Source organism: Trachurus japonicus, chromosome 12, assembly GCF_045865225.1.
Source record: "Trachurus japonicus isolate A0001 chromosome 12, Traja_1.0".
Taxonomy (NCBI): Eukaryota; Metazoa; Chordata; class Actinopteri; order Carangiformes; family Carangidae; genus Trachurus; species Trachurus japonicus.
Window position 1 is genome coordinate 19,566,129 of NC_140918.1, and position 22,457 is coordinate 19,588,585.

A 22,457-nucleotide genomic window follows, 5' to 3' on the forward strand; every position below is an offset into this window, starting at 1 on the left:
AGGGTGACAAATGAAAACGACATATTTGTGTCATAAAGAAAATGTATGCACTGTACAGTTAAATATCTAATGGAATAAATATGAATGTAGCCAGAAATAGACCTTGAATGCAGCATTGGTGCTCATATTCATCTTTGCTGACTCTGGGGTTGTGTGTGTGTGTGTGGGGGGAGCGTGCTTCCAGGCGAATGTGTGTGTGTCCTCCCCATGGTAACCCTTGAAAAGCACCAGACGTCATAGATCACTGGTTTTCTCTCCAACGCAGACAGGAGAGAGCGAAGGAGGGAGGGTAAAGAGGATGAAGGCAGCGACGGGGGGTGATGGAGGTGATAGGTAATTCTGCTGAATGCCGTGGATGAAAAAAAGCCAGACTCTTAAGGGGGATGAGTTTCTTCACCGGATGACTGCCTCCGTAGTTACGAGGCCGGAGATATTGTCCCTTATCAATCCTCTCAAATGGCAGATTTGATTTCTCATCAATTGACAGCTTTTGATGGGGCAGGATTGCTGTAAGAATAGATTAGCCCACTTCCTAGACTGTATTGAGGTCAATGTATAAGCTATTGAACAGTGATACCAACCATGTTTGTAGAACTATGTATTTATATTGGATTTAATGGCTTTGTAGCTCACATAAATAAAATCAATATACTGATATTATTAAGTTCAGATCTGATCAGATTTGGTTTAGCTGTAGTCACTATCTCATCGCTCACGGGAAGAAATCTTTTGAGGAAATTTGACATCTTTAGTCTATTTACCTAAATTAACATGAGCCGAGCAGCGGGGAGCATACGCACCGATTTAGAGGACTCCAGCGATCCCGAGGAGAGCGTGTCCCGACTGCTGCGGCTTTTGGAGCTGAGGTGCGGCGAGGACGACGGCGAGTCATCGATGTACGGCAGGATGTCGTGGTGCCGCCGCTGCTCCTCCGCCCGGTCGGCGTCGTAACCGTAGGATGGAGGGGTCCCCGTGAAATGACCATCTGTGATGAGACAGAACAAGAAACTTACATTAGCACAGTTTACACTTACAACTTTATTGATATTTCTGCTTTGCAAGACAGTTTGCAATCCACACACACACAAAGTTGCAGTATAGCTGACTTTAACTGGATGTTTAAGGCCAATCAATATTTAGGAGTTACAAATCTCAAATGCATGCTGATATTTTACAGCTGAAAAATCAATTTTATCAATGGAGAAACCATCTACATTACATCAGACCCCATATTGGTTCTCAACCGACCAAACAATGATATCCATCTGTTTAAATTCAGACCACCTTTATCTGATTTAGGTCTGGTCAACATATCTTGATGTCTCATTTAAAACTCTGCTGATGGACTGAGAATTAAAAGTCTAGTTTAGTTACAGACTCTCTTTGAGCATCTCAACATCTACATTTCAACAAGACATAGGATGATGAAATGCAGTTGATACAATGGTGTGGAACCTATTTTTAATGATTCAATATCCCTCACTTTTGAACCAAATTTAATCCCTCTTTTAATGCAGACTTCTAGACGTCTTTTGACTTGCAAATGACCAAATTCATGCTTACTCTGAAGCTTTCTGCACTGCAGTCAGTTTTAAAGAGGGGGGAAAAGGTGGAAACACAGTATACAACTGGTATTTGTTAACGTCAAACATAGTTTCATATGTTTTGTAAAACCTAATTTGAGCAATCTTTCATCTAAACAAAACCCATTAATGCTACCTGACGCCACAATGCACACTGCTCGTTGGCTTCATGTCATGTATTGCAGATTTAATTTCCAGCACTAATTAATGCAGTTGAGGAAACTGGGGCACACAAAATGAGTTTCCCCTCTGCATCTTTGTTCATGCATTCATACCAAAAAAAAAAAAAAATACAACGCTCTGAAGAGGAAGCACTTGAAAAAGACCGACGACAAACTAGGTCAAGGTTCAAATTATTTGAACACTCAGCATCTCTGGGGAAATTTTCAACAACCTCCCCCTGACCTGCTTCTGTGGTGGGTGCTATGGCTTTCCTAAAGGGAAAATAGCAGTTCTACAGTCACAAAAGTGGCTGCCCTTTAAAAGGAGAAGGTGGGAAGACACACAAAGAACAAGAGATAAAGGTCGAGCTGCGAGCTGGACGGAAACCAAGTACAGTATTGGCTACAAATGACTTGTTTCATTCAGTGAGGTTATTGTACATTTCATTCAAAGTTCAAGCTGTGGCTCCTATCAAACCTTGTTTTTGATGAGTTTAAATTGCTCATCTTCCAGGAGGAGAGAGAGTACAGTCAGTGGTTCGGGGAATGTGGAGTGTAACAGCTGAGGGGAAGAAGTCGTACATCTCTGAATGTCACAGAAGACCTTTTGCTCATCTCCTCCCACCGACTTTCAACAGAGCCGCACTTCTCAGAGAGCTGGCCGGCCGGGGCCTCCTCTGTGCTGACTCACACTAATAACATGCCAGAGTCAAACACAAACACACACAATGCTCCCAAGTTCACACTGATTATAAGCACCCTGTCGCCTTAAAGACACATTCAGTCGACATTTACTTGAGTGCTTGTAGTTTCCTTGTGTTTACATAGTCGTCGTTTCATAAATCTTTGGTTTACGCCAACACACACGCACCCAAACACACACACATGCACACAGACATATGCTCTTAAAGCCACAGGTCATGGAGTGAGAAAAAAAACAGACAGAAAAAGATAGAGAGAACAATGCCAGTGTGTCCAGGGCCCGTCTGACCTTCAGCCCACCCACCGCTCGCTCCGTGTACTCGCTGCTGCCTGTGGGTGGGTGCTGCCCACTGTGCCAGTTTCGACCAATGGCATTCTGCCCGGCAAAGACCAACATAGAGGCTCTGTGTGTATGTGTGTGTGTGTGTTAGTGTGTTTGTATGCAAACAGTCTCTTCCCACAATGCCAAACCTTGAAGCAAACCAAACCAAGAAGTGTACTACACGTTCTTCATTCATCTTTATTCTTAGTATGCGCCGCTGCTTTTATTTTGCAATCGCTGCACATGCTGTTATTTCTGAATTTCCACATGCACAGGGCAGGCGTATTATGTTCTAGTGTTAAAGGTTTTGTTAAAGTGAGGTTTTAGGCTATAATAAAGCAGCAAACATCTATTTGCTACCGGGCGTACGCATGCATGAGTGTATGTGAGTCCCTTAAGTCATTTGTCTGACCTCATGTATGTGACTGCCCACAGCACTCAGGTGAACGTGACCTTATACAGAAAAACAGATGTTTGTTTTTTTGTTTTTTTTTACCAGAAATTCGTCTGATGAGTCTAAAGCCAGATTTCCCTCCCAGTCCAAGTCTGCCTACATAATGTCAGCTATGTTAGCCAACCTGTTGTTACTGATATTATGGACTTGTTCAGCAAAATCGCAAGCTGGCTTACTACTCACATTACTGTAGGCAGGGCATATTATAGCAATGGCTTGGGCTCATAACTGTGGCTGGATTGTTTCTTTTTATGTTGGTTCTACTTTATTCAGAGGGGCTGTTTGTTGTTTCGTTGCTTTTCCTGGACTGACTGAGGACATTTGTTGTGCCATTTCATAACTCACAGAGAAATCACCAAGTTTCACTGTGGAATCATTTTTGGTTGGATTTGATCATGTATCTTATTTTATGTTTTCTACAAAGTACATACACGTTCAGTCGGTACCAGCAGGGGATGACATGCTACAGTAACAAACAGAAAACACATCTGTCAAATGCATTGTCTAAAAATACAGGGCGTGGATGTGAAAAGCACCAAGTGGGAAATGAGTGGGTGCCATCCTGGCTTGTTTTTCCCTGACCCCACCTCTGTGTGTTCATGTAAGGGAGTGTATTCAGAGTAACATCCCATGCTGGCGTTCATGAAAAAAAAAGAGAGAGAGAGAAAGAGGAAGATTCCTCCAGCTGTTTCTCCAGAACCCTCGAGTAGCTGCAGACTGGTTTTAGTCTTCCTGCCACCTTGCTTTGGAAAAATGCTGTCAGTAGAAACATACTGAGGGGGAGTGTATACGTGTGTGTGTGTGTGTGTGTGTGTGTGTGTGTGTGTGTGTGTGTGTGTGTGTGTGTGTGTGTGTGTGTGTGTGTGTGTGTGTGTGTGTGTGGAATTCCTTCACTGCCCACACACAGCCTCCAGGCCAAATATATTGAACATTCGAACAACAGTTTTTAGTATGTAACCATATCTTGGTTGTAGGAGGGCACAGCCACAGACTGAAAACCACAATCATGAATAATAACGATACACTCTGGATAAAATAATGATGATGCATGAAATGCCAAGTGAGTCACCACAGCTCTGACTCTGACTAAACGCAGTGTCTTCTGGGGAATGTATGTCTCTGAGGTACGAAAGCATACAAAAGCTAGAGGGTGAATAGCTCCACTTTATCTGCGTTAGTCTTAAGTAAAACAAGATAATCCAGGAGTTTTCAAATTTAACAGTTGAGACTATTATAAATCTGCTAATTGCCTCAAAACATCTTAGGATATTTTTTTATATTATTTGATGTACTTGGACACAAATAGAGCAATAAGTGTGAGCATGACCAGTGTTTTCCGATGGGGGAGGGTTACAGAGCTTTACAGGTTTGTTAACGGGTCACTATAGCCTGTGGTGGTGAAACACTAGGCTTCAGTCTGACCACGTCTGACCTCATCTAGGCTCAGACATCGCTCCTAACGTCGCCCTTCTCCCTCTGTCTGCCTCTCAGATGCGTGATCTCTCTACGCCCCCGTTCGCTTGCGTTTCCGCCGAATTGTGGCCTCCACCGCTGGCCTCTTCATCCACGTACACTGCTCACAAATAAGCATCTTCCTCTTCCTCACTGACACATTCATGTGGGCTTAGAGAGCACAGCGCACACACAGAGTAGTCTTTTTTTCTGAACAAAAGGAAAAAACATTGATTTCTTCCTACAGCTATTGCCAAATAAAACGACCAAAACTCTGCTTTTAACTACAAAAATACAGCACACACTTCTGCACACACACACACTTGTAAAATGTTTACATGGAAACAGTGTTTTGGGAGGGGAACAGGTCTTTTTCCTGCTGCAGGTGGAAAACTACAATCACGCTGGCAAAAGCTATTGCTCCGCTGCCATGGCAATACATGAGTCTTTCCAAAACAATATCCCAAGCCGGGCAGGGGTATCAGGGTATCAGGGTGTCATGTGACAATGATCTGTTGACAGGACATCCTATATAACAGAGGGGCAGAGGCTACAGAGGTTTCAAATACTATACAGTGGAGCTGCTTGAGGCTGGTGAGTCATTACAGCCTCTGTGTGCTGCATATGACACACCACTAAGTGATTTCTAAGTCTGACAGACAAGAGTGTGTTATGCATCTGACTATGTGCTTTTGTAATCCATAAAGAATCTGAGGAGCTGGGACTGAGTTATGAATTTACATACATTTTTGGTAAAAAACTTAAGCACATAGGAAATCCTGTTACTAGTTAGTATCAAATGTCTGCTTTGATCAGTAACCTTGTTTAGGCTACTTGTACTTTGATTAAATTATTCTGAATATTTTCTCATTTCAACAAATGTAGTAATTTCTTTTGTTTATTTTGACATCCCTCTTTGTGTATAGACACGATTTAACATTTGAAAACTTGGTTCTGATATGTAGCAAGGTGGGAGCACAGGGGAAATAGTTAGCTCTTTTCCATTACCCACTTATTAGCACCTCTAAAATAACAATTTGACATGTTGAAGTGCAACTTGAAGTTCTAACTTAAGCTTTGTTTAGATAAATAGTGTATTTACACAGAATGGGGCTCCAGTATGCTAAACTAAGCTAATGGTCTGCTGCTGATGCTAGCTTCATATTTAGCTAACACATACGAGAGTTGTATCAATCTTCTGGCTTTATGCTTTGTAAGAGAGTAAAAAGATAAAACCACAAAAAAAGAGTTGATAAAATGTATTTATATTCTCGACTTTGACAAAAGTGTCTCTTTAAAGGCCATTCAGAGACAGCCTTCCACTATTTTCACTATTTCATTCACCCTGTTTACCGTTTCTTTAAGATTAACATTTGCATTGACCTTTTCTTCGACTGCCTCTCAGTGTTTTCTTGCTCTCGACTCAATCATACTGTATACAACATCCACGCATACTGTAACAAAAAAGATGAATGGGTTTACAATCTATTTGCCTCGCTCATTGCCACACATACTAGGGAATTAAAGGCTTGTCTAAGTTTAACCGAGATAAACAGAGCTGTAGACAAAAGACAAAGGAAACAATTGTTGCTGCAATTGGTCCTGCAACGCTTTATGTGGTGCTGGAGGAAAGGAGGGGTGAAACTAAAACAAAAAGAAAACAGGAAAAAAAAGAAGCACTGTTATGACAGAAATGATCGTGGAAATGACTACAATAAGAGAGAAAATGATTTTTTTTTAAACAATCAAGAGAGAGAGGAGATGGAGACACTACAACAGAGTGAGAGCATGAAATTAGAGAGAGAGAGAGAAAAGAGAAAAGGAGTGACTCTCTAAGGAGGCATAAGATATCCTCGATAGTGAGAGCTGCCTCTCCATCCCCCATCATGCTTTCCACTCAGCATGGCCGTCATAAATCTGCCCAGGCTGCTGACGCCTTTATTGGAGTATGGGAGGAGGCATGTCATCCTCACTCCGCCAATATAACCCCACCTTTAGCTGTCTCTCTCTCTCTGTGTCTCACACACACACAATTACGAATGCATTCACACACTTACCTTAAAGCCCCACCCAGCCCCATAGGGTCCTAATGTTACGCTACAACACTCGCTACAACTCACCCTCTTTCCTAATCCAGCCATTTGTGGAGAGAGAGAGAGGAGGAAAATAATCAGAGATCGAATGGTGAGTTTTAATGGCTTCCTCCGGCTCCTCCCCATAAATCTGATTCATACACAGCACAGTGTGTTAGTAGGGCACAGTGGATTTGGGAGGGCTAATCGTATTGAAGAGACCAAATCTGGACACTGGAGATAAAGAAGATGCACCCCTGTCCCTCCAATAATGATACAATTTTCATTACTACCCCTGAAAAATTGTATTAAATTCATACGCAGGGCTGTGCTGGTAAACTCTGATGGAGAGTTGCTGCGAGGAGAGGAAAGGAAAGAGAGGGCACCCCTTCCCCTGAGTTCCCCCATCCCCTAAATATCTAATTTAGAGACAATTTAGCAGAAAGAAGAAGGGGGGGTTGGGTGGGCTGGTATAGACGAGGGGAAAGTGGAAGGCTGTGGAAATTAAAGTGAAGCCTCAGCTACAGCATCGCTGGGGGGGACAGACACGCCGTCAAATGAACTTGAACACAAGCGTTTCTCCCGTAATCCTCCCGCGACTGCACAGGCACTTGACAGCAGTTAATTTGATAAATGTCGCTATCTTGTCATTGGAGGGCAGGCGTAGGGCCATATAGTGCATGGGTGGCTCTATTCTTAAACTTCTCAATATCTGCAATTTAGGCATGAACATCTAAAGGAGGAAGGGGGGGGCTTCCTTCAGCTTCTCAGAGGACATGAGGATGCTTTGCTTTCACTTGATTGCCACAGCGGCCCTGCGAAACCATTTACTGTAGTCACATAGAGAAGCAATATCACTTTGCAAAGATGAATCCTAAAGGTATCTTTACAGAACAAAGACGCACAAAGCGACACAAACCACCGTCTCTTCAGGGGCAACGTGGCTCAGGAAGCTTGTTTTATTCTATGAATTTATTTTTGTGTTTGTATTACTCCTTTGAGAGGACCACACACAACACCATGTGCGATGGCACTACCTTTTTTTTTGCTTATCTACCATGAATTTCACGCCACTGATCAAACTGGTCGTCACAGCGCCGATGTCTATCTGCTGGTAAATTCTTTGTCCTCGCTTCCTATCGTAACATACTCGAGCAGGGAAATCATAATAAACCAATTTGTTTCCTGGAGGTAATCTCTTTGCCTCTGCATTGATAATCTCGGAGGAATCAACGCAGCAGCAGCAGCAGCAGCAGCAGCAGCAGCAGCAGATGATGATTTCAGTTATAACACTGGGATGGTCGCCAAGTAAGAGATGCTGCTCCTTTAAATACAAACAGCGCCCCTTGCAGTGATGTAATCATCCCTTTGTCTCAGGATGGAGCGATGAGAGAAAGAACGTGGCCTAACATCACACCGTCGAAGGAAGACAGAACAGAGAGACGATCAGAGGAACAAGGACATTTGTACGTGCGTGCGTGTGTGTTCGTGTGTTTGTATGCGCCTGCAGTGCAGCTTTGTTTACCGTGTTTACCATGCTACTGTTTGTGCTAGGAGCTTCCCCCTACCCCTGATGTTTAAATGTTTGCATGGTTTTGGAAGTTTTCCTAAACTGCTCATGGGGACAGATGCAAACTGTTTGTCCATGTTTCTCTGTGTCATAAATCTCTGCCACAGAAAGAGAAACAATGTCAGATATGACAGCCAGGCTGCCTGCACTGATGAGTTAGTTTCAGCAGCACATCGCCTCCGGCTGCTTCATGTACATGTAGCTACTGCTTAGTGAGAGAGGGAGGAACACAAAAGAGCTTCTTGGGTACTACTACAATCCACAGCATGTGGATTTTTCTACAATACTGAAAGGTTTCATTATTTTTGATATGATATAACTGACAATGGGTCTGCTTTGTTTGGGAGTTATGAAGGATTTTGTTCCCCCCTTTTCTCAGAAATAATGTTTTGTTGTTGTTAATCCACTAAATGGCTGTTCTCACATTGATCTGCTGAGGGGGAAACTTTCTCTGTGCTCACCTTTAAACTCTGAGCAGGTGCAAGAATGATTTTGTTATATGACAAGTTTGGAAACCAACAGTGAACCAGTGTGAAACTTAAACCGATCACTGCCGATCATTCAGCTGATATTCCACAGAAATATGTGATTGGCATTAATGCCTGCCAATAGTCACCAGCTATGGGTAATCCTCTGGTTTCTGTGGCTGCTACAAGCATGATATGTCATTATTACTGGATACTGGTGCTCTGGCAATTTATCTTAAATGGAGCATCAACTATGTTTAAATCTCAATGAATCATGTGCTGCCACCATGATGCTGAAAACCAGAAAAAGTAATTTAATCAGTTGTCTATTTTTGTGTCAAAAAAGTTTCAGAGGATACCGGAAATGTTACCATGAAAAGTTCTGGAAACCTCAAGTTGCTGCTTTTGTTTGACAATCGAAAACACAAAAAGATGTTCAGGTTGCGGTGACATAAACACACGCTGTGCTTCTTGAGTCTTATGTTAACAAACATTTCTGCGGGGAAACAAGAAGACAGATGAAAAGAGAGGGAGAAAAAGTTGACAGGCAGGGAACTGTGGCAGATATAGACTTGAGAAGTGACCCATAAACATAAATACAGTAGAAATGAAGACATGGACGCATGGAAGATAATTACACAACCAATCAGACGATCACAAAGCTTGTCAGACGGGGTTACAAACAGCCGTATGTTGTATATCGTGTGCGTTTTGTCAGCTTCCCTTGGTGGTGGTGTGTGTTTTACATCCTCCTCCATACCCACAGCTTCTTTGCCTCTCTCTACGTCTTTTGTATTCTCTCTCTCTTTCTCTCTCTCCTCGCTGCCACCGCCGCTTCCTTTGATCACACAAGACTTTCGAGGAGAGCGCTCTCCTGTCTCGGTGGACACACACTCACACACCCACACTCACACACACACACCGCTGTACGCTCATCCTGCCAGACAAAACCTTTGATTCCATAAGCGCCTGTCGTGTCTTCTCTGTCAACCGCTAAAGTCATTAGGAAGGAGACTCATTACCCCGACCCCCAAAGCATTATGGGGGAAATAAGCGTTCAAATTGCTGCAAAATCACACAGAGACTCTGATTAATAATACAGCATGCTAAATTACCAGCCCCGCTCTGGAACATGGCCGGCACTCATTAGACTGTGGTTTCTACAGGCAAAGATGGTAATGCATGATGAAAAATAGAAGAGGCTTGGCTTTTAGGCTGTTAAGTCAGCAAACGGTAAGACTATGGGAATTTTAGCACAGACAGAGGGGTGATGACGGCTCTTAAGTGTACACTGCCCTGCTCTCCACAACAACAACACATTCTCATCTCCATTCCACTTTGCACCTTCCTTTCATATTACACAACAGGGGAACCTTTACTCTCTCTCTCTGTTTCTCTCACTTCTTCCACATACTATCTCTCCTCAGCATCTCATCCCTCTGTTGCATCTGTTCTAGCTGGCCTTTGTCAGGGGTCAGGTCTGCAATCGTAGCGCGCCGGTGAGACTTGAGGGTAAACCTCAGCCCTCTGACACTCACTTTAATGCGTCTTGAGCACCGCGACCGTAGCGTGGCGTTTTGTGTGTGGGCGGAGAGCGGCTTCATTAATTCATCCACAACGAAGCTGGCACTTAAATCTCCACGGCTAGCTGCGGCCCCATCACAACTAATGTGTGGGTTTTTAAATGCTCTACGGGCTGCGTATAAATAGAATGAATGTAAGTGACAGAAGCAAATTGTTCTTTATCTTTGGATCGGTTAAACTTGTGTCAGCATCTCTAGGCCAGCGGACTGTAACAGTTAAACCTGAGTTTGATAATAATATCATCAAGTTATAGTTCATGTTGTTAGGCTATGCGTCCTAGGTCTTGTGTTAAAGGGATAGTTCAACATTTTGGCAAATTTTCCTATTGCCATATAGTCATAGGAGTAGGTTCATTACCTTTAGTTGTCGGTGGGCTGCTCAGTGAACACAACGGAGGTGAACGGTACTGGTCGCTACCCAACAAAACGCTCTCATGGACAAGTTGTGACCTGCACATTCGCCATGAAGCTACCCCTATGAATTGACTATAGGAATTATATGAATAGGCGAATTTTCCAAAAATGTTGAACTATCCCTTTAAGTAATGCCTAATTGTGAGAGAGAATAGTTGTAGCTGTTGTTCATACTTTGTATAAATACATTAAGGGACCCCAGGAAGAGAAGCCATTGTTATAGTACAGTGGTTAATGAGTAATAATAGCCACAGTACAGTAAGTAGTAAGAATATAACGGGATATAACGGGGTCATTCCTATGTTCCCTCAGCCCTATGTTCCCACATTTCTAACTTTTGTTGTCACTGAAAATTAGGCCCTATGTTCCCACAGCCCTTTGGTCCCACCATTGGTTGGGTTTAGGCAATGAAGAAAGGAGTCGGTTAAGTTTAGTAAAAAGATCAGATAGAGGCTAGACAGGCCAGATACATTAGTCCAGATAGGTAGAGAGAGTCCAGTGGGAACATAGGGCTGAGGGAACATAGGGCTGTGGGAACATAGGCACGCTCCCAGAATAGCCATGCACGGTTAAGTCTGGATCAGCTTTGTTGAAGAGGCTTTATAATGTGTGACCCAACTTGAAATCTTAGTTGCTAGAACTGGTGTAAAACACTGATTAAGTTCATTGCGACATCAAACGTCTTATTTATGACTGTTTTTATAAGAAAATGTTCCCTCATCCCCACATTGCACTGTCAGTAAATCACGCGCCTGTGACATGCTACAGTTCACACACAGCATAAATCATAGCAGTGCGGTTGAGTTAGTGGACAAGCTGGAAATCTACAAGCAGCCGTGACACTGAGAGGCTGTTAAGAACGTGCTAACATGATACTGTTTGGCAAGTATAATGTTTACAGCATTCACCGTCTCAGTTTAACGTGTTAAACCAGCGTGCTAGCAGCATTTGCTAAGAAGCAGTCAACACAAAGTACAGCTGAGGCTGCGAAAATGTCCAGTCAATGTTTGCCTAAATAGTTAAGTCTGGACCAATGTGGCTGGCAGATTAACAGACACGACCACCGACATCCTTTAGAAGCTTTATTAGCATGGCTAATAAAGTGGCAACACAGAGACGCAGAGTGCAACAAAATGCTATCGCACAATCACAGGTGTTAAGTGTTTTCATGCGTCTGTGGCTGGAGGCAGGAGGCGGGAGGCAGTCACAGCACAGAGCAGAGCAAAGGCCAGAGGTCAGAGGTTAACGCATTGAAGGAGTGGGGACAAAGGTCACATGGGTTTTGTGTTACTGTGTGTATTTGTGTGTGTGTGTGTATCCATGTATGCCTGGAGCAGGGGCGCTGAAATCCAATTAACAAAAAGTATTACGACTCCAATCAATAAAACCACCAGCTTAAAGAAATGCACACCAGCCCTGATCAGATAACAGCAACACATAGTATATCCCCCCTTTAGAACTATTATTATTATTATCATGAAATTGTCTGCTGATTATCTACACAATGATGTGTGTGGCTCATCAAATCCAAATATACAACTAAATCTGTCTCTGGCTCTGAAATCGTGTGACTGAAAAACCCTGAGGCTTTGTTTGTCCACCTGTACGGACACAAATGATGACAGACAGAATTTTGAAAGAGAGAGTGAAACCTACTGAGTGATTGCTTAACTGATCTCTGATATGTCACATTAAATAGAAAATAGTAATCCTTGGTTGCCTCTGTGGATCTGATTTGAGACACTTAATGTTGACAGTTTTTCTGAAAAGATGAATGATTGAGCGGTAATCTGTGACGGGCCGCAAATAAAGGTAAATTATCTGTCTGACAGGCAGATGTCAGCAGGGGTCTAATTACTATTGACAAGTCTTTTCGGTCATAATGGATTTTTTGTTGAATTTTATTTGTACCACATCATATTCAGACCCACTTACACACACAATACTACAATTACTACAGGAGCTCTAGTGCATTTCTTCTTTCTTTTCTTAGTTGTCACCTTAGAGAATGGACCTGGTATGATACTGTGCACATCCTCAGCAACAACTAATCAAAATGAATGCAATTCTGCTTCATTGCGATTTGATGGTAAATATATCCACATGGATGGAAGCAGCACTTGGTTTCAACATGAAATACCAGTCGCTGTCTGTGATGTGCCGCGGTTTGAGTTCTGTGGTTACAGGGCTGTGGTATGTACTGTTTACATGGTCCTGATTAGCTACAGTGGTTACATCCATGTACTGCAAGAAGCCCGGTGGTTTCCACAGAGTATCGCTGTGACTGTGTCCATGCATAAAGCACTTATTTGCTTAATTATGAGGAAAGTACTGCAGTGTACACATGAGAGCAGAGCACCACCGTGTCACTGCACAACTCAGCTTTAAAAGCCCTTGACGGAGAATAATCAAGTACAAATGGTTCACACCGTATGTTCTTCAGCCACTGTGTGTCCTTCATACAGAAGACGGGCATTATATGAGTGTGTGTTCTGTGCATTATCTCACCTCTGGGGCACATTACGTCACTGCCATTACAATCCTCAGAGCCCTGTAATGCAGGTAATATTGCCCTCCTGCTGCTGTTGCTGCAGAGATTGTCTCTTAGAGACCAGAGCCTCTGCCTGGCTGCTCTGCCAAACAACTAAACCTCTGCCTCTTCATAACATACTGAGGTGAGGTTAGCACACAGACAATACTATTGACACTGCTACTCTACATGCTGTGTATACAACTATGACATCCAGTCATTATTATGGCAAGTATCCCATGCAAATTCACCTATAATTTATATTCTTTTTTTACACAGTAAATCTGATTAGGAGCAGGAGCAGATACAACCAGTGGGATATCAGGACGATAGAGAAGGAGCCTTATTTGATGGGATATTCGATTTTTATTGGGTGGCATGTGAAAAGGTCACAGGAGGTCATTCCTGATCCCACTGGACGTGCTTGAGAAATGCAAAGCCGTAACATTTTACAGCATTAAGAAAACCATCAGTTAATGATACACGGTTGATGTATCAAAACCCTGAAAAACAAACCGACGAGGCCACGCTCAGTTTACCTTCGCTCTGTCCCCTCTCCCACAGCTCCCGGCTCAGACATTACGGCCTGCAGCGGTGCTTATCATTGACAAACAGCAGAGCGAGCACAAAGGCCTCCAATCTGCCTAATCTCTGGTCAAACACAAGCCGCAGCATCGTCGCTGCTCAGGGCAATAAACTGCTGCTTTATGCCGGAGCTGTTCAGGGGACACGCGTTAGGACTTTGCTAAACGGACCATAGAGATTTGCCAAAGCCCGTCTCCAGGGGAACTGTTGCCTGGGTTACCAAAGCCAACAGGAAGAGCATTTCATTTCTGATTAGGTAACCTGTCAAGATACAGAAGAGGCTTTTATTCATGCTGCTTAAGAAAAATAACCAGTAGGAATTAAACATCCCAGGTGAATATCCGATGAATGGTTGTGTTTTTGCTTCAAATTAGCGACCAGAGCAAACCATCAGATTAATGTCTGCCGCTCTTGGACGCCATTTTTTTTAGTTTCTTATGCACACATGTGTCTACGCTGCAGCTCTGAGCAGCTATTTGAAGAAGTAATTCTGATTAAAGCTGACTGGTAATGTGTAAACATGTTTCGCTCAAAATGACGGAGATGAAATGTAAATGGTAAGATAGCATTCCACCATAGGGTAAGCTGTTATTTTAACATCCTTTTAATGCATTTTTTTTTTTTTGCTTGATCTGGTTGCCATGGAATTTCATCGGCCTGTATCCGTTCTTCTCTAATCTTCTCCTCCTCCCCCTCTACTTCACACTGGCACTGGGCCAGTCCGACTGTCTGCCAGTTTCAAGCGTCCCAGCATCAATTACCTGAACCCGGCACTCACGTATTCCCATAATGGCTCTAAAAACCCACACACACACACACACATATATAAGCCTCGCCCCCACACACACACAACGCCTGATCAAATACACACTCGTGAGATACTAGAGCCTATCCACACTTACAAAAACCTATAGTACACTCTCAGCCTCTCTCTGTCTTTTCATGTGAACACACACATGCACATTTCCACAAAATGAGGACACTGAATAATTAGAGAGATGAAAAAAAAAAAAAAAAAAAGAGCCAGTGCCTACACAGACAGTCATTTCAATTATCTCTACTCCTCTGGCTGTCTGGCTGCTGCTGTCTCTTGAAGGTTATGGGCTCAGCTCACCACAGTCTCCTCTGGGACTTAGTCATGAGGAGCCAGTTTTGCCATTTGATTCTCCTCCACACAGGATCCCACGCTAGATCTCATCGCTGTCCTGATGGACCTCTGTGTCTCTGCGCTGCTGTAAGTGATAGCGGGCAACACACTCCATACTGTATTGTGAAACTTAAAAATAAAAGGCCTGATACAGGAGGAGACAGGGATTCCTGATGGATTCTGCAGGGACACTTGTGATGTGGAGAGCAACAATAGGCGCAGGACAAGGCCCGACTGTGGTATTTGTAGTCTCTTTACAGCTGCATTGTGATATGATAAACAGGGATGTTTGAATGAAGCCACCCCTCACTCCCACTCCTAAATCCTCCCAGGTATTTATTGGATGCGTTCAGCCAAAGGCCCCGCGGTCTCCTTGGCAACAGGACCTAGCACACAGGAAGCTCTGGGTAGACCTGTGTGAGTGCGGGTGTTTGTTCTTTATCTGCTTCCCTCTGGAAAACACACGCAGCCCTCGCTGTCCTCCACGTCTCTGTCACAAGGACACGACTCACACCGACAGTCAACACCTACACATGAACACTAACTTATACAACAGCGGCAAACACACACACATATGGCCGAGCAAATGCAGGTGATGACCTGCCTGGCAGCGCCAAGGGGAGCAAAGAAAGCACATGCAGCTATATAAAGAACATGCATATATTCATGGTGACTTGAGTACAGTGTGTTATGTAATAAAAGCATGAATTAAGAAAGTGCACACTGAGAAAAAAGTGAAGTCCTGGGAAATGTTCACTTCATATTATTACAGTAGATTTCTCCAAAAAGGAGCACATCATTTTCCATCAATCCATCCTGCTATTGGCTGTCTATCCACCTGTGCTATTTATAAGAGCATAACTGAATTAGTAGGCTATACGTGTTTAGAATAGAGATACATTGATCTAGAAGCATTTTTTTAACCACCACTCAGATGGTGAAGAGGAAGCAGCATTTGAATAACTGCTCCATCGCTTACTGTCACTGTCCATCCATCAAATGCTCCCGACAGCTTAAGGCAATAGAGACTCTGTGAAACAAAGAGAGTGTGGAATATACAAGAGCATCATTTCCACTAGGGATGGAGAGGACACGTCTGCTAAACTTTACAACATCCTTCTTTTGCCAACTTCTTACAGATACATCTCACTGAAAATAATCTTCTGACTGTGTGGCAACTATACTGCAGGTGACACAAGAGAGACATTGTTAAAAAAAATGATGCTATGCTAGTTAATGTAAATATTTATTACATTGGTCTCCATTAATGGGATGAATTGGCTGCAGAAAGTTACTTTTGGATATGTTGTCCTTGATTTTGCATTTGAGGTAACACACAGGGTGCCCTCGCTTATTGCTGGAGGTTGTTGTATAGCTGATATAACGTCCTGCAGACACTGTTCAGGGCTGAATATGCAATGTTAGATCAATCAATCCTAATGCTAAAACAAGTCTAAGATCTAAGTCAATATACTTTTGGTAGAGTTGGCTATTAAAAACTACAGGTCAGGTCTGCCTGGTCAGGAGAAAAGAAGAGTGACATTTCACTTCACATCTTTTTTCTTTTTTTTTTGAGGGTTTATTATTTTAAAAAACTTGGGACTTGGGAGTTTATTTAGCGGGTGGACAGGTTCATTGTCCTCCCACAGAGCACAAAGTGTGACTGCTGCTCTATTGTGAACACAACTTGAGACAGAAAAAACCTGCAGGCAAAAAAAAAAGGACAAAAAGCCAAAAAACAAGAAGGATTTGACAAAATGTTAGCGAAGGAAAAACAGAGAGAAGAGAGATGAGACGAGATAGAAGCCTCTCAGAAGCATTAACTACTTAGAGAGAGACAGTGAGGGAGGCACAGTGAATGAGACTCTTTCTTCTCTGGCGCCTCGAGGGAGGAATGATATATTCAATTTGTGTTAAAAGAATGTGTTTAGAAAGGAAACACTCCGACGGGCCTGGAGTGCATGCGAGACACCGAATGCGGGATTAATGCCTTTTTCTGTGTGTTTCTCTGCTCTGGATGGTAATTGAGAGATTCAGGAGCGGAGCTTTTACTCAGCCACATCAGGGTTACACACACTCTGTCACTGAAAACTACAAACATGGCCACCAGGGCAACTGACAGTCACACATCACTGAAGAGATGAATGCTAAAACTAACACAGAAAAGTCAAGAATGAGGGGGCGTCATGTAGCTCAGTGGGTAGAGCAGGCCGCCCCCATATACAGAGGCTACAGTCCAGTGTTTTTCAACCTTGGGGTCGGGACCCCATGTGGGGCCGTCTGGAATTCAAATGGGGTCGCCTGAAATGTCCAGTAATTGACAAAAAATAAATAAAAATGATAAAAATATTTTTTAAACCAATTATTATTCTTTTCAAAATTATGATTAAAAACACCAATAGTCATTTCAACCTCTGTCGCTTGTCACTTGAAATAAGTAGAAAAATCTGATAGTGGAGCAAGTTTCTCTTCCTTATTACAAGCACAGAAAATTTGCTTTCACTGGCAGATTTTTCTACTTATTTCAAGTGAATATTTGTTTGAAACAAGTGAAAATGATCTAAAAACAAGTAAATTTTTAGGTGACGAGTCTTATTTTAAGTGGAGAGAGATTAGTTTTGACCAGAAATGAGACATTTTGACAAGAGGCAAATATTCTTGGAAAGATTTTGAGTTTTTGCAGTGCAATCATAAACAACTGTATTGTACTTTCACTTTCTCAAATTTAAATCGAGTTTAAATAAAATGCAGCATATAAAAATATCTGAGCTGGTGCATCTTCGGGGTTGCCAGAAATTTGTGATGTTAAAATGGGGTCACGAGCCAGAAAAGGTTGGGAACCACTGCTATAGTCCTTTCTGCAGTGGCCTGAGTTCGAATCCACCGGTGGCCCTTTGCTGCGTGTCATTCCCCCTCTCTCAGTCTCCCCATTTCCTGTCTCTCTACTGTCCTATCCATTAATGTATAGGCCTGAAAACCCCCCAAAATATACCTTTAGCAGGAGGAAGGAGCCCTCCCTGAATTTCTATCTAATTCATCACTGACACAATCACATCCCTCTATTTCTCACACCTCCTCTCATACCTCAAACTTTCTACTAATCATTTCATTACCGTCCTCTGCCTCCACTCTCCTTTCACCTCTCTGGGGTGATGACTGATACCGAGGTGCCAGTTACAGCCTGTTAGGGTAATGTTAGCCCGCTTATGTAACATGACACTACGAGCAGGGGAGAGAGAGAGCGTGGCACCACGGGGCTGCAGAGCCACTCATATGCATGCATGGGTGTACGCCAACGGCTGTCATTTAACTTTAGTGCATTACGAGGGAGCAGCAGAGCATATAAGCACTTTTAAAGCTTCAATTCCTGCAGACAATCAGAAAGCTAATATTGGTTTTGCTCTGCTGTGCCAAAAAAAGGTTTTCACAATGAAAAACATGCTCGTACTTTATGATAAGCTGTAAGACACAAAACAGAACTTGGCTAGTAAATTAAAAATCCTAGGGTTTTTGCTACATTCTTAATATTTCAGAGTTGTTGTAGTTGTTCTTTTACACTTCAATTTATGGAATAACATGGAGTGTAAACTAAAAGGATATCTTTCTTTAAAGACTGATGAAAGAAATGATCAGTGAGTTGCAGAAGTGGAGCAAAGACAGGCCTGGAGATGGTGTTGGGTATAAATATTGACTTGTCAACCCTGGCATTATATCCCAGGGCTCTAAATGAAATTTCTGCTGCCGACCTAGTGAAGTATGACATGAGTGTAGCTGCCTGAGGAACCTAAAGGTACCACAGAGTGAGTGAAACATGATGAAAGCACGGTATAGGTCCATGTACTCATTCAGACAAAGGAAAATTTCCCCATGGAGCGTCGGCGTCCTCAAACTGTGTGGAAGCGAGTCGACCTCCTTACTGTGTGTGTGTGTATGAAGTGACTGGGAGGGCAGAGCAGGTGGGGGGTGGGGCAGCTGGTGGAAATGGTGCAGAGCAGCGCCGCATGGTTTCTTGACCACTAGACAGATGTGCTATAAGTGCCGTAGTCCCACATGCTTATTACATACCAAGGACAAGGTGAGACACACACACACACACACAAAGGTACAAACACGTGCCTGTGTGTGCATATATGACCTCATATGCACCGCAAGGACACATGAATGCCATCTATCAAATCTGAGGCACATTTGCGTGCAACTCTGCTCCACATATCCACTGATATTCCCTCTACTACCACACACACAGAGATGCCAGATGTGCATATTTTGAATCAGCCCAGCAACGGTTTCAGATGCCAACTTCCTCATCAGCGCACAGACACACAGAAACATTAAACTCCATATGACCCAAAAAAAGAAGGCAGACAGAGACGTACAGCGGAAGAACAAAGAGGAGTCATTTTCGTCATCACCCTTGTGAGGCGTCTGATGATGAATCAAGTCTGTCTCAACACACCATGTGTGTGTGTAATGTGTAATGTGTATGTGGAACAAACTGAAAATGTTGTCCATTGTCCAAACAGGCCTCAAAAAGTGGACACACACCAAACTGCAGAATAAGAATAAGATTCAAACTCAAAAATAAAATGTAAAATTTAACAGGATTTATTGCATGGATGTGTGTGTTTTTTTTAAGCAAGGTGTACTTAAATAAACTAGGAACCGGGCGTATCTGGTGTGCAGACAGTTTCTCACTCTATAAACACACAACCGTGGTTTGCATTTATTTCTGGGTGAACTAGGACGAGATCCCGTTCATAATGCGAGCCAGACCCAGCTCTGGATGTGGTCTGGCATGTCTTTTTTTTTTTTTTAAAGTATATTTTTCGGCTTTTTTGCCTTTATTTGATAGTGATGACAGTAGAGATAGACAGGAAATGGGGAGGCAGAGAGAGGGGGAATGACACGCAGGAAAGGTCTGCCCGACGCGGGATTCGAACCGGGGACGCCTGCGGCGAGGACTGTAGCCTCTACATGGGGCGGCCGCTCTACCCACTGCGCCACGCACCGCCCCATGGTGGTCTGGCATGTCTAATCACATTCCAATGCAGTGGTCGCTGTATGAAATAGCACCTTGCACTGCGCTGTCCACCGCTGCTTCCAGAACAGATCATATATTGATACTTTGTCCCGTCTTCAAATGACATCGAATCATTTTTTGATGATCACGTTGATTAAGGAATTCATTTTCATCTGAAAAGATCAGCCAAAAAAAAAGAAAAGAAAAGAAAGAAAAACAAAGGGCTGATTGAGTGACGACAATGACGATGATTATGATGATGATGATGATGATGGGAAATCATTATGTAACCAAAGCACAGCATCACATCATTATGATTAGACCAGCCAGCTGTTAATTAAAGAGAAGCTGGACTCGGCTCAATGTCACAGTTTTCAGCAGCACAGGAGTGAAGGGACACTGAGGGGAACACAACGACATCTAAGGAGCAGATGGACGGACAGACAGACAAATAGGAAGAAGGATGAATGGGTGGTGATATAGTGTGACTCGTATAGTTAAACAATAACATAGGGTGACACTGCTTTCCCTCGCTTTTCCTTTTTTATGAGCCTATTTTGGTCATTGCTTCAATTTTAAAGTCCCCCTAAAGAGGCATTTTAAAATTTGTAAAAATGCTCTGCTATGACTATTCTTTGATTAAAATTGCTTACCTACACAAAGTTTAAGATAACTCTCCAAGACACTAAAAACACGTCCATTATTTCTCCCTCATCGAAAAATTCATCTTCTATTCATATGCATGACTGCCTGGTCAGGGTTGCTAGGTAACGGTGGTGCGCGTCAGGGGCAAGGGAGACAGAAAGGTGATTTCAAAACACGAAGCTCACGTCAGGTTTCACGTGCAAGCTTGTGTTTCCTCCGGCAAGTAAATGTAAATTTGAATGTAAACCGAAATGAGAATAAAGTTTATAACAAAAAAAAAGAAAAAAAAAGAGACCACGTCAGGACTCGAACACGGGTCTCCCGCTTACAAGGCGGCGACGCTGCTGCTCAGCCACCGCAACTAACTGCATACACATACTGCATCTAGCTCTATATGTAGAGTGTCACTGTCATGGTGAACTACTACAGCAAATAACGGCTGCAGAGAGAGAGAGGCGCTGCTGCTGTGAATATAGAGTTCTCGCATCCAGGGGCCATGCCCAGAGTCTCTGAGTTGCTCGGTAACAGGCTGGTATCACCGCTCCTCACCCGAACACGAAGCAACGTCGCCGTCATCGCTGTTTAACGTAGGCCTACGTTACTCCCGCTTTGTACCCTGTTCATATTTTATGTAATGAGATGGGGGGAAAATCAACGGGATTGGTTGCTACAGTTTTGTGACGCACGAAAACTGACTCCAATTTGAAAAATTGAATCCAGTTTTTTCAGAGTCTGGTATTGAAACGTATTGAAACTGCATTTTCAAGTCTAAAATGCTCAGTTATGGCGTGGATTAGCAATTTTGCTCCTGAAATGCCTTGTAACAGAGCCCACACACTAAATTGACATGTTAATCATTTAAAAAAGTGCATTTTTGGTTTAGGGGGTCTTTAACTATATCCCTGTACCTGCAACAAAATCAATCAATCAGTCAGTCTTTCTTTACAGCACTGCTGATACTCTATGAGATCCAAACACACAGGCACAGATTCAAGCATACGTGCATGACACGGAGTCAAACGCGAACAGACACAGTCCAATGAACAAAGGTAAACAAACATGGTACACAAACACACAGAGGAGCAGTGCAGAGCGGAGGAGGGACGAGGACACGACATCCACAACCACAACACCATTAGACTATTTTTAGCATCTCTCCTCTGCAATGAGGGTAGAGGTAAAAAAAAGAAAGAAAAGAAAAAAAATCTATTTGAGTGTCTGATTATTTTGCGTTCAAATAAAACTTTCAAAACAAATTCACTGGTTTTATTGCAGACTTCATTTCAGAACTCTCTGACTAAACCCGCTCTCACAGCTCACTCAATGATGGATGAACGCCGTCAAGCAAGAGGCGCAACAGGTCTAAAAAACAAAACAAAAAACAAAACAGAATAGATGCGTTTGTTAGAGCAGCCTCTTGACTAACAACCACAGAGCCGTGTGTAGACAATCAAAATAAAATCATCAATTGGTTTGAGACAGAGCTGTAACTTCAAGGACAAAAAATCAAATTAAAGCGAGTGTCTCCCAGAGCTCAACTCTCTCTACTCTATTCCCCTGTGGGCGTCATGTGCTCCACTAATCTGCCCGTCTGACTGATGGAGGGAGAGGAAGGAGACGAAGGGGCAAGGAGGGAGGAGATAACGTGAGTGTGTGCACGCACATGTCTGCCTTTTGTTTCTGGACATATGTACAGCTTGTATATGTGTTGGGTGAGATGGAGCTGACCTCTGGATTGCTCAGCCACAGT

General features: G+C 43.0%; 1 protein-coding gene across 1 annotated transcript in view; it reads right to left on the reverse strand.

Moving 5' to 3' along the window:
* LOC146977494 (breakpoint cluster region protein-like) overlaps positions 1-22,457 on the reverse strand; it is an 88,946-nt gene that overhangs the window by 37,975 nt on the left and 28,514 nt on the right. Inside the window, exon 2 of the mRNA XM_085793781.1 lies at positions 801-985. Within this exon, the coding sequence (XP_085649907.1) occupies positions 801-985 (185 nt within the window). The remainder of the gene's footprint in view (positions 1-800; positions 986-22,457) is intronic.